Source organism: Salvelinus alpinus, chromosome 5, assembly GCF_045679555.1.
Source record: "Salvelinus alpinus chromosome 5, SLU_Salpinus.1, whole genome shotgun sequence".
Classification (NCBI taxonomy): domain Eukaryota; kingdom Metazoa; phylum Chordata; class Actinopteri; order Salmoniformes; family Salmonidae; genus Salvelinus; species Salvelinus alpinus.
The window spans coordinates 7,365,380-7,378,931 of NC_092090.1; the positions used below are offsets into that span (position 1 = coordinate 7,365,380).

The following is a 13,552-nucleotide window of genomic DNA, read 5'->3' on the forward strand; positions in this document are numbered from 1 at the left end:
TGTTTCATCTATAAATCTTCTGTATTAGCAACCCATGCTAGTTGTTGCATCTCCAGACCTTCTGTATTAGCACCCCATGCTAGTTGTTGCATCTCCAGATCTTCTGTATTAGCACCCCATGCTAGTTGTTGCATCTATAAATCTTCTGTATTAGCAACCCATGCTAGTTGTTGCATCTATAGATCTTCTGTATTAGCAACCCATGCTAGTTGTTTCATCTATAAATCTTCTGTATTAGCAACCCATGCTAGTTGTTGCATCTATAGATCTTCTGTATTAGCAACCCATGCTAGTTGTTTCATCTATAAATCATCTGTATTAGCAACCCATGCTAGTTGTTGCATCTCCAGACCTTCTGTATTAGCACCCCATGCTAGTTGTTGCATCTCCAGATCTTCTGTATTAGCAACCCATGTTAGTTGTTGCATCTATAGATCTTCTGTATTAGCAACCCATGCTAGTTGTTTCATCTATAAATCTTCTGTATTAGCACCCCATGCTAGTTGTTGCATCTCCAGATCTTCTGTATTAGCAACCCATGCTAGTTGTTGCATCTCTAGACCTTCTGTATTAGCAACCCATGCTAGTTGTTGCATCTCCAGATCTTCTGTATTAGCACCCCATGCTAGTTGTTGCATCTCCAGATCTTCTGTATTAGCAACTCATGCTAGTTGTTGCATCTCCAGACCTTCTGTATTAGCAACCCATGCTAGTTGTTGCATCTCCAGACCTTCTGTATTAGCAACCCATGCCAGTTGTTCCATCTCCAGATCTTCTGTATTAGCAACCCATGCTAGTTGTTGCATCTCCAGATCTTCTGTATTAGCAACCCATGCTAGTTGTTGCATCTTTAGATCTTCTGTATTAGCAACCCATGCTAGTTGTTGCATCTCCAGATCTTCTGTATTAGCACCCCATGCTAGTTGTTGCATCTCCAGATCTTCTGTATTAGCAACCCATGCTAGTTGTTGCATCTCTAGACCTTCTGTATTAGCAACCCATGCTAGTTGTTGCATCTCCAGATCTTCTGTATTAGCACCCCATGCTAGTTGTTGCATCTCCAGATCTTCTGTATTAGCAACCCATGCTAGTTGTTGCATCTATAAATCTTCTGTATTAGCAACCCATGCTAGTTGTTGCATCTCCAGATCTTCTGTATTAGCAACCCATGCTAGCTGTTGCATCTTTAAATCTTCTGTATTAGCACCCCATGCTAGTTGTTGCATCTCCAGATCTTCTGTATTAGCAACCCATGCTAGTTGTTGCATCTATAAATCTTCTGTATTAGCAACCCATGCTAGTTGTTGCATCTCCAGATCTTCTGTATTAGCAACCCATGCTAGTTGTTGCATCTATAAATCTTCTGTATTAGCAACCCATGCTAGTTGTTGCATCTCCAGATCTTCTGTATTAGCAACCCATGCTAGTTGTTGCATCTCCAGATCGTCTGTATTAGCAACCCATGCTAGCTGTTGCATCTCCAGATCTTCTGTATTAGCACCCCATGCTAGTTGTTGCATCTATAAATCTTCTGTATTAGCAACCCATGCTAGTTGTTGCATCTCCAGATCTTCTGTATTAGCAACCCATGCTAGTTGTTGCATCTCCAGATCTTCTGTATTAGCAACCCATGCTAGTTGTTGCATCTATAAATCTTCTGTATTAGCAACCCACACTAGTTGTTGCATCTCCAGATCTTCTGTATTAGCAACCCATGCTAGTTGTTGCATCTATAAATCTTCTGTATTAGCAACCCATGCTAGTTGTTGCATCTCCAGATCTTCTGTATTAGCAACCCATGCTAGCTGTTGCATCTTTAAATCTTCTGTATTAGCACCCCATGCTAGTTGTTGCATCTCCAGATCTTCTGTATTAGCAACCCATGCTAGTTGTTGCATCTATAAATCTTCTGTATTAGCAACCCATGCTAGTTGTTGCATCTCCAGATCTTCTGTATTAGCAACCCATGCTAGTTGTTGCATCTCCAGATCGTCTGTATTAGCAACCCATGCTAGCTGTTGCATCTCCAGATCTTCTGTATTAGCACCCCATGCTAGTTGTTGCATCTATAAATCTTCTGTATTAGCAACCCATGCTAGTTGTTGCATCTCCAGATCTTCTGTATTAGCAACCCATGCTAGTTGTTGCATCTCCAGATCTTCTGTATTAGCAACCCATGCTAGTTGTTGCATCTATAAATCTTCTGTATTAGCAACCCACACTAGTTGTTGCATCTCCAGATCTTCTGTATTAGCAACCCATGCTAGTTGTTGCATCTATAAATCTTCTGTATTAGCAACCCATGCTAGTTGTTGCATCTCCAGATCTTCTGTATTAGCAACCCATGCTAGCTGTTGCATCTTTAAATCTTCTGTATTAGCACCCCATGCTAGTTGTTGCATCTCCAGATCTTCTGTATTAGCAACCCATGCTAGTTGTTGCATCTATAAATCTTCTGTATTAGCAACCCATGCTAGTTGTTGCATCTCCAGATCTTCTGTATTAGCAACCCATGCTAGTTGTTGCATCTCCAGATCGTCTGTATTAGCAACCCATGCTAGCTGTTGCATCTCCAGATCTTCTGTATTAGCACCCCATGCTAGTTGTTGCATCTATAAATCTTCTGTATTAGCAACCCATGCTAGTTGTTGCATCTCCAGATCTTCTGTATTAGCAACCCATGCTAGTTGTTGCATCTCCAGATCTTCTGTATTAGCAACCCATGCTAGTTGTTGCATCTATAAATCTTCTGTATTAGCAACCCACACTAGTTGTTGCATCTCCAGATCGTCTGTATTAGCAACCCTTGCTAGTTGTTGCATCTTTAGATTTTCTGTATTAGCAACCCACACTAGTTGTTGCATCTCCAGATCTTCTGTATTAGCAACCCATGCTAGTTGTTGCATCTTTAGATTTTCTGTATTAGCACCCCACACTAGTTGTTGCATCTCCAGATCTTCTGTATTAGCAACCCATGCTAGTTGTTGCATCTTTAGATTTTCTGTATTAGCACCCCACACTAGTTGTTGCATCTCCAGATCTTCTGTATTAGCAACCCATGCTAGTTGTTGCATCTCCAGATCTTCTGTATTAGCACCCCATGCTAGTTGTTGCATCTCCAGATCTTCTGTATTAGCAACCCATGCTAGCTGTTGCATCTTTAGATCTTCTGTATTAGCAACCCATGCTAGTTGTTGCATCTTTAGATCTTCTGTATTAGCAACCCATGCTAGTTGTTGCATCTCCAGATCTTCTGTATTAGCAACCCATGCTAGTTGTTGCATCTATAAATCTTCTGTATTAGCAACCCACACTAGTTGTTGCATCTCCAGATCTTCTGTATTAGCAACCCATGCTAGTTGTTGCATCTCCAGATCTTCTGTATTAGCAACCCATGCTAGTTGTTGCATCTATAGATCTTCTGTATTAGCAACCCATGCTAGTTGTTTCATCTATAGATCTTCTGTATTAGCAACCCATGCTAGTTGTTTCATCTATAAATCTTCTGTATTAGCAACCCATGCTAGTTGTTGCATCTCCAGATCTTCTGTATTAGCAACCCATGCTAGTTGTTGCATCTTTAGATTTTCTGTATTAGCACCCCACACTAGTTGTTGCATCTCCAGATCTTCTGTATTAGCACCCCATGCTAGTTGTTGCATCTCCAGATCTTCTGTATTAGCAACCCATGCTAGCTGTTGCATCTTTAGATCTTCTGTATTAGCAACCCATGCTAGTTGTTGCATCTTTAGATCTTCTGTATTAGCAACCCATGCTAGTTGTTGCATCTCCAGATCTTCTGTATTAGCAACCCATGCTAGTTGTTGCATCTATAAATCTTCTGTATTAGCAACCCACACTAGTTGTTGCATCTCCAGATCTTCTGTATTAGCAACCCATGTTAGTTGTTGCATCTTTAGATCTTCTGTATTAGCAACCCATGCTAGTTGTTGCATCTATAGACCTTCTGTATTAGCAACCCATGCTAGTTGTTGCATCTCCAGATCTTCTGTATTAGCAACCCATGCTAGTTGTTGCATCTCCAGATCTTCTGTATTAGCAACCCATGCTAGTTGTTGCATCTTTAGATATTCTGTATTAGCAACCCATGGTAGTTGTTGCATCTCCAGATCTTCTGTATTAGCAACCCATGCTAGTTGTTGCATCTATAAATTGTCTGTATTAGCAACCCATGCTAGTTGATGCATCTCCAGATCTTCTGTATTAGCAACCCATGCTAGTTGTTGCATCTCCAGATCTTCTGTATTAGCAACCCATGCTAGTTGTTGCATCTCCAGACCTTCTGTATTAGCAACCCATGCTAGTTGTTCCATCTCCAGATCTTCTGTATTAGCAACCCATGCTAGTTGTTGCATCTCCAGATCTTCTGTATTAGCAACCCATGCTAGTTGTTGCATCTCCAGACCTTCTGTATTAGCAACCCATGCTAGTTGTTGCATCTATAAATCTTCTGTATTAGCAACCCATGCTAGTTGTTGCATCTCCAGACCTTCCCCCTTACTGCATTTCAAACTGATATTTTCATCTGTGTCTCATGAAACCACTCAGATGTTCAGTTTCCCCGTTAATGATGTTTTCCCTCTAACAGTGTTTCCCCGTTAATGATGTTTTCCCTCTAACAGTGTTTCCCCGTTAATGATGTTTTCCCTCTAACAGTGTTTTCCCGTTTTAATGTCATTATGAAACAAACATTCACTCATAGTCATTGTGCGCAGCAATGTGCACGAGGCAGTAGACTATGAAACGGTGAGCTCTGTCCCTCACTGTTCCTGTCTCTGTCCCCACTGAGCTCTGTCCCTCACTGTCTCTGTCCCCACTGAGCTCTGTCCCTCACTGTTTCTGTCTCTGTCCCCACTGAGCTCTGTCCCTCACTGTCTCTGTCCCCACTGAGCTCTGTCCCTCACTGTTTCTGTCTCTGTCCCCACTGAGCTCTGGCCCTCACTGTTTCTGTCTCTGTCCCCACTGAGCTCTGGCCCTCACTGTTTCTGTCTCTGTCCCCACTGAGCTCTGTCCCTCACTGTTTCTGTCTCTGTCCACTGAGCTCTGTCCCTCACTGTTTCTGTCTCTGTCCACTGAGCTCTGTCCCTCACTGTTTCTGTCTCTGTCCCCACTGAGCTCTGTCCCTCACTGTTTCTGTCTCTGTCCACTGAGCTCTGTCCCTCACTGTTCCTGTCTCTGGCCCTCACTGTTTCTGTCTCTGTCCCCACTGAGCTCTGTCCCTCACTGTTTCTGTCTCTGTCCACTGAGCTCTGTCCCTCACTGTTTCTGTCTCTGTCCCCACTGAGCTCTGTCCCTCACTGTTTCTGTCTCTGTCCACTGAGCTCTGTCCCTCACTGTTCCTGTCTCTGTCCCTCACTGTTTCTGTCTCTGTCCCCACGGAGCTCAGTCCCTCACTGTTTCTGTCTCTGTCCACTGAGCTCTGTCCCTCACTGTTTCTGTCTCTGTCCCTCACTGTTTCTGTCTCTGTCCCCACTGAGCTCTGTCCCTCACTGTTTCTGTCTCTGTCCCTCACTGTTTCTGTCTCTGTCCCCACTGAGCTCTGTCCCTCACTGTTTCTGTCTCTGTCCCTCACTGTTTCTGTCTCTGTCCCTCACTGTTCCTGTCTCTGTCCCTCACTGTTTCCGTCTGTCCACTGAGCTCTGTCCCTCACTGTTTCTGTCTCTGTCCCCACTGAGCTCTGTCCCTCACTGTTTCTGTCTCTGTCCATTGAGCTCCCTCACTGTTTCTGTCTCTGTCCACTGAGCTCTGTCCCTCACTGTCTCTGTCCCTCACTGTTTCTGTCTCTGTCCACTGAGCTCTGTCCCTCACTGTTTCTGTCTCTGTCCACTGAGCTCTGTCCCTCATTGTTTCTGTCTCTGTCCCCACTGAGCTCTGTCCCTCACTGTTTCTGTCTCTGTCCCCACTGAGCTCTGTCCCTCACTGTTTCTGTCTCTGTCCCTACTGAGCTCTGTCCCTCACTGTCTCTGTCCCCACTGAGCTCTGTCCCTCACTGTTCCGGTCTCTCCACTGAGCTCTGTCCCTCACTGTTCCGGTCTGTCCCTCACTGGTCCGGCCTGTCCCTCACTGGTCCGGTCTGTCCCTCACTGGTCCGGACTGTCCCTCACTGGTCCGGTCTGTCCCTACAGGTGAGGAGTGGAAGACGGCCCGTCAACGTGGTTCCTCTATACAGCACATCCTGCAGCCCATGGACTTTAACCTGCAGCTGGCCAAATGCATGGTGGAGAAGGACACCAGGATGGCCAGGTAACACCAGACTGTTAACCAGGATGAGGGATCTGAGCTAGGTAACACCAGGCTGTTAACCAGGATGGCTAGGTAACACCAGGCTGTTAACCAGGATGGCTAGGTAACACCAGACTGTTAACCAGGATGGCTAGGTAACACCAGACTGTTAACCAGGATGAGGGATCTGAGCTAGGTAACACCAGGCTGTTAACCAGGCTGAGCTAGGTAACACCAGACTGTTAACCAGGATGGCTAGGTAACACCAGGCTGTTAACCAGGATAGCTAGGTAACACCAGACTGTTAACCAGGCTGAGGGAGCTGAGCTAGGTAACACCAGGCTGTTAACCAGGATGGCTAGGTAACACCAGGCTGTTCACCAGGCTGAGGGATCTGAGCTAGGTAACACCAGACTGTTAACCAGGATGGCTAGGTAACACCAGGCTGTTAACCAGGCTGAGGGAGCTGAGCTAGGTAACACCAGGCTGTTAACCAGGATGGCTAGGTAACACCAGACTGTTAACCAGGATGGCTAGGTAACACCAGACTGTTAACCAGGATGGCTAGGTAACACCAGGCTGTAACCAGGCTGAGCTAGGTAACACCAGACTGTTAACCAGGATGGCTAGGTAACACCAGGCTGTTAACCAGGATAGCTAGGTAACACCAGACTGTTAACCAGGCTGAGGGAGCTGAGCTAGGTAACACCAGGCTGTTAACCAGGATGGCTAGGTAACACCAGGCTGTTAACCAGGATGGCTAGGTAACACCAGACTGTTAACCAGGATGGCTAGGTAACACCAGACTGTTAACCAGGATGAGGGATCTGAGCTAGGTAACACCAGGCTGTTAACCAGGCTGAGCTAGGTAACACCAGACTGTTAACCAGGATGGCTAGGTAACACCAGGCTGTTAACCAGGATAGCTAGGTAACACCAGACTGTTAACCAGGCTGAGGGAGCTGAGCTAGGTAACACCAGGCTGTTAACCAGGATGGCTAGGTAACACCAGGCTGTTCACCAGGCTGAGGGATCTGAGCTAGGTAACACCAGACTGTTAACCAGGATGGCTAGGTAACACCAGGCTGTTAACCAGGCTGAGGGAGCTGAGCTAGGTAACACCAGGCTGTTAACCAGGATGGCTAGGTAACACCAGACTGTTGACCAGGATGGCTAGGTAACACCAGACTGTTAACCAGGATGGCTAGGTAACACCAGTCTGTTAACCAGGCTGAGCTAGGTAACACCAGACTGTTAACCAGGATGGCTAGGTAACACCAGACTGTTAACCAGGATGGCTAGGTAACACCAGACTGTTAACCAGGCTGAGCTAGGTAACACCAGACTGTTAACCAGGATGGCTAGGTAACACCAGACTGTTAACCAGGATGGCTAGGTAACACCAGACTGTTAACCAGGATGGCTAGGTAACACCAGTCTGTTAACCAGGATGGCTAGGTAACACCAGGCTGTTAACCAGGCTGAGGGAGCTGAGCTAGGTAACACCAGACTGTTAACCAGGATGGCTAGGTAACACCAGGCTGTTAACCAGGCTGAGCTAGGTAACACCAGGCTGTTAACCAGGATGGCCAGGTAACACCAGGCTGTTAACCAGGATGGCTAGGTAACACCAGGCTGTTAACCAGGATGGCTAGGTAACACCAGGCTGTTAACCAGGATGGCTAGGTAACACCAGGCTGTTAACCAGGCTGAGCTAGGTAACACCAGACTGTTAACCAGACTGAGCTAGGTAACACCAGACTGTTAACCAGGATGGCTAGGTAACACCAGACTGTTAACCAGGATGAGGGATCTGAGCTAGGTAACACCAGGCTGTTAACCAGGATGGCTAGGTAACACCAGGCTGTTAACCAGGATAGCTAGGTAACACCAGACTGTTAACCAGGCTGAGGGAGCTGAGCTAGGTAACACCAGGCTGTTAACCAGGATGGCTAGGTAACACCAGGCTGTTCACCAGGCTGAGGGATCTGAGCTAGGTAACACCAGACTGTTAACCAGGATGGCTAGGTAACACCAGGCTGTTAACCAGGCTGAGGGAGCTGAGCTAGGTAACACCAGGCTGTTAACCAGGATGGCTAGGTAACACCAGACTGTTAACCAGGATGGCTAGGTAACACCAGACTGTTAACCAGGATGGCTAGGTAACACCAGGCTGTTAACCAGGATGGCTAGGTAACACCAGACTGTTAACCAGGATGGCTAGGTAACACCAGACTGTTAACCAGGATGGCTAGGTAACACCAGACTGTTAACCAGGCTGAGCTAGGTAACACCAGACTGTTAACCAGGATGGCTAGGTAACACCAGACTGTTAACCAGGATGGCTAGGTAACACCAGCCTGTTAACCAGGATGGCTAGGTAACACCAGGCTGTTAACCAGGCTGAGGGAGCTGAGCTAGGTAACACCAGACTGTTAACCAGGATGGCTAGGTAACACCAGGCTGTTAACCAGGCTGAGCTAGGTAACACCAGGCTGTTAACCAGGATGGCCAGGTAACACCAGGCTGTTAACCAGGATGGCTAGGTAACACCAGGCTGTTAACCAGGATGGCTAGGTAACACCAGACTGTTAACCAGGATGGCTAGGTAACACCAGGCTGTTAACCAGGCTGAGGGAGCTGAGTGTCCCAGATTAATAAACCTCTGGTATCTACTCTGTTACAGATTAGTAAACCTCTGGTATCTACTGTGTTCCAGATTAGTAAGGATCTGGTATCTACTGTGTTCCAGATTAGTAAACCTCTGGTATCTACTGTGTTCCAGATTAGTAAGGATCTGGTATCTACTGTGTTACATATTAGTAAACCTCTGGTATCTACTGTGTTCCAGATTAGTAAAGCTCTGGTATCTACTGTGTTCCAGATTAGTAAAGCTCTGGTATGGTATCTACTGTGTTCCAGATTAGTAAGGATCTGGTATCTACTGTGTTACATATTAGTAAACCTCTGGTATCTACTGTGTTCCAGATTAGTAAACCTCTGGTATCTACTGTGTTCCAGATTAGTAAACCTCTGGTATCTACTGTGTTCCAGATTAGTAAACCTCTGGTATCTACTGTGTTCCAGATTAGTAAACCTCTGGTATCTACTGTGTTCCAGATTAGTAAGGATCTGGTATCTACTGTGTTACATATTAGTAAACCTCTGGTATCTACTGTGTTCCAGATTAGTAAACCTCTGGTATCTACTGTGTTCCAGATTAGTAAACCCCTGGTATCTACTGTGTTCCAGATTAGTAAACCTCTGGTATCTACTGTGTTCCAGATTAGTAAACCTCTGGTATCTACTGTGTTCCAGATGAGTAAGGATCTGGTATCTACTGTGTTCCAGATTAGTAAAGCTCTGGTATCTACTGTGTTCCAGATTAGTAAAGCTCTGGTATCTACTGTGTTCCAGATTAGTAAACCCCTGGTATCTACTGTGTTCCAGATTCAAGGTGTCTGGAGAACTGCCTCTCCTCCATGTGAAGATCTCAGACCAGAAGATCCAGGGAGTGTTGGACCTGGTCAACAGCATCCCCCTGCCCCAGAGTGATTCCACCCCTTCCACCCCCACCCAGAAGGTACAGTTGGTATGCCCCAGTTCACCAGTAGAGTAGCCTACACACACCCATTATATTGGTACAGTTGGTATGCCCCAGTACACCAGTAGAGTAGCTTACACACACCCATTATATTGGTACAGTTGGTATGCCCCAGTTCACCAGTAGAGTAGCCTACACACACCCATTATATTGGTACAGTTGGTATGCCCCAGTACACCAGTAGAGTAGCTTACACACACCCATTATATTGGTACAGTTGGTATGCCCCAGTTCACCAGTAGAGTAGCCTACACACACCCATTATATTGGTGCATTTGGTATGTTCCAGTTCACCAGTAGAGTAGCCTACACACACCCATTATATTGGTGCATGTGGTATGCCCCAGTTCACCAGTAGAGTAGCCTACACACACCCATTATATTGGTGCATTTGGTATGCCCCAGTTCACCAGTAGAGTAGCCTACACACACCCATTATATTGTTCCAGTTCACCAGTAGAGTAGCCTACACACACCCATTATATTGGTGCATTTGGTATGTCCCAGTTCACCAGTAGAGTAACCTACACACACCCATTATATTGGTACAGTTGGTATGCCCCAGTTCACCAGTAGAGTGGCCTACACACACCCATTATATTGGTACAGTTGGTATGCCCCAGTTCACCAGTAGAGTAACCTACACACACCCATTATATTGGTACAGTTGGTATACCCCAGTTCACCAGTAGAGTAGCCTACACACACCCATTATATTGGTACAGTTGGTATGCCCCAGTTCACCAGTAGAGTGGCCTACACACACCCATTATATTGGTACAGTTGGTATGCCCCAGTTCACCAGTAGAGTGGCCTACACACACCCATTATATTGGTACAGTTGGTATGCCCCAGTTCACCAGTAGAGTAACCTACACACACCCATTATATTGGTACAGTTGGTATACCCCAGTTCACCAGGCGAGTAGCCTACACACACCCATTATATTGGTACAGTTGGTATGTCCCAGTTCACCAGTAGAGTAGCCTACACACACCCATTATTTTGGTACAGTTGGTATGTCCCAGTTCACCAGTAGAGTAGCCTACACACACCCATTATAATGGTACAGTTGGTATGCCCCAGTTCACCAGTAGAGTAGCCTACACACACCCATTATATTGGTACAGTTGGTATGTCCCAGTACACCAGTAGAGTAGCCTACACACACCCATTATATTGGTACAGTTGGTATGTTCCAGTAGAGTAGCTGTCACACACCCATTATATTGGTACAGTTGGTATGCCCCAGTTCACCAGTAGAGTAGCCTACGCACACCCATTATATTGGTACAGTTGGTATGCCCCAGTTCACCAGTAGAGTAGCCTACACACCCCCATTATATTTTGGGGACAGTTGGTATGCCCCAGTTCACCAGTAGAGTAGCCTACACACACCCATTATATTGGTACAGTTCATCATGTCTAATAGGATTGGCAATCAACTGTTCTCCCCCCCCCCCATCTTGTCTCCACTAGATGCTGTATTTGTCTGAGGCCAGGCCCAACGTCCTGGGTTTACAGACCCCGGTGCTGCTGGATGCAATAGAGACAGGTGAGGGTGGCTGGTTCTTCACTAAACTGTTTCTGCAGGAACTGATCCAGGGTCTGCTGTTATCTGACCACTCTTAACGGTTATAATTAGGGGTCAGGTAATCTGATACTAGATGGGATTCTCCTCCTGTCTCCTGGTCTTTGTATAAAATGGATGTCATGCCTCAGAGTTGTCCGTTGGGGAAGGTGAGTCGATGTCGAGTGCAAGGCAGAATACAACAGCCCCCCCCCCCCTCAGGTAACAGAAGACTGTATTTTAGTCAGCGGCTCAACCCCCTTCATCTGAACTGGATCAGACAAACAAGGGCATTTCCATGGCAACTATTACCGAAGACCAGGAGATAGAAGGACCATCTGTTACTGAAGAACGAAGACCAGGCGATAGAAGGACCATCTTACTGAAGAACAAAAACCAGGAGATAGAAGGACCATCTGTTACTGAAGATCAAAGACCAGGAGACAGAAGGACCTTCTGTTATTGAAAATCAAAGACCATGAGATAGAAGGACCATCTGTTATTGAAGAACAAAGACCAGGAGACAGAAGGACCATCTGTTACTGAAGAACAAAGACCAGGAGATAGTCCTTCTATCTGTTATTGAAGAACAAAGACCAGGAGATAGTCCTTCTATCTGTTACTGAAGAACAAAGACCAGGAGATAGAAGGACCATCTGTTACTGAAGAACAAAGACCAGGAGATAGTCCTTCTATCTGTTACTGAAGAACAAAGACCAGGAGATAGAAGGACCGTCTGTTACTGAAGAACAAAGACCAGGAGATAGTCCTTCTATCTGTTATTGTATGGCATGAATCATGAATGAGTGTAAACTTTTCTTTCACTATGGGATATGTTCTGTTTATTTTCAGACGTCTGTAGTTGATGTACACTGAGTGGACAAAGCATTAGGAACACCTGCTCTTTTCATGACAAACTGTCCAGTCCAGGTGAAAGCTATGATCCCTTATTGATGTCACCTGTTAAATCCACTTCAAATCAGTGTAGATGAAGGGGAGGAGACGGGTTAAAGAAGGATTTTTAAGCCTTGAGACAATTGAGACCTGGATTGTGTATGTGTGCCATTCAGAGGGAGAATAGGCGAGATAAAATATTTAAGTGCCTTTCGAACAGGGTATGGTAGTAGGTGCCAGGCGCACCAGTTTGAGTGTCAAGAACTGCAATGCTGCTGGGTTTTTCAAACTCAACAGTTTCTCGTGTGTATCAAGAATGGTCCACCACCCAAAGGACATCCAGCCAATTTGACTGTGGGAGGCATTGGAGTCAACATGGGCCAGCATCCCTGTGGAGTCAACATGGGCCAGCATCCCTGTGGAGTCAACATGGGCCAGCATCCCTGTGGAGTCAACATGGACCAGCATCCCTGTGGAGTCAACATGGGCCAGCTTCCCTGTGGAGTCAACATGGGCCAGCGTCCCTGTGGAGTCAACATGGGCCAGCGTCCCTGTGGAGTCAACATGGACCAGCATCCCTGTGGAGTCAACATTGGCCAGCATCCCTGTGGAGTCAACATGGACCAGCATCCCTGTGGAGTCAACATGGACCCGCATCCCTGTGGAGTCAACATGGGCCAGCATCCCTGTGGAGTCAACATGGACCAGCATCCCTGTGGAGTCAACATGGGCCAGCATCCCTGTGGAGTCAACATGGACCAGCATCCCTGTGGAGTCAACATGGGCCAGCGTCCCTGTGGAGTCAACATGGGCCAGCGTCCCTGTGGAGTCAACATGGACCAGCATCCCTGTGGAGTCAACATGGGCCAGCATCCCTGTGGAGTCAACATGGACCAGCATCCCTGTGGAGTCAACATGGACCAGAATCCCTGTGGAGTCAACATGGACCAGCGTCCCTGTGGAGTCAACATGGACCAGCATCCCTGTGGAGTCAACATGGACCAGCATCCCTGTGGAACGCTTCCGGCACGTTGTGGAGTCCATGTCCCGACGAATTGAGGCTGTTGTGAGGGCAAAGGGGGGTTGCAAATCAATATTAGGAAGGTGTTCCTGGTGTTTTGTCCACTCAGTGTATGTGTGATCTCTTTACACTATGTAGTCTGTATGTAGTCTATATGTAGTCTGTATGTAGTCTGTATGTAATCTCTATGTAATCTCTATGTAATCTATATGTAATCTG

General features: G+C 46.3%; 1 protein-coding gene across 13 annotated transcripts in view; it reads left to right on the plus strand.

Moving 5' to 3' along the window:
- Window positions 1-13,552, plus strand: part of vps13c (vacuolar protein sorting 13 homolog C) — a 229,896-nt gene that overhangs the window by 84,060 nt on the left and 132,284 nt on the right. For all 13 annotated transcript variants that reach the window (XR_011674951.1, XM_071400446.1, XM_071400445.1 and 10 more), the window contains 3 exons: window positions 6,147-6,264; window positions 9,694-9,826; window positions 11,328-11,403. Coding sequence is in view for 12 of the 13 variants with exons in the window: in XM_071400446.1 (XP_071256547.1) it covers window positions 6,147-6,264; window positions 9,694-9,826; window positions 11,328-11,403 (327 nt within the window). In the remaining variant the exon portion in view is untranslated. The remainder of the gene's footprint in view (window positions 1-6,146; window positions 6,265-9,693; window positions 9,827-11,327; window positions 11,404-13,552) is intronic.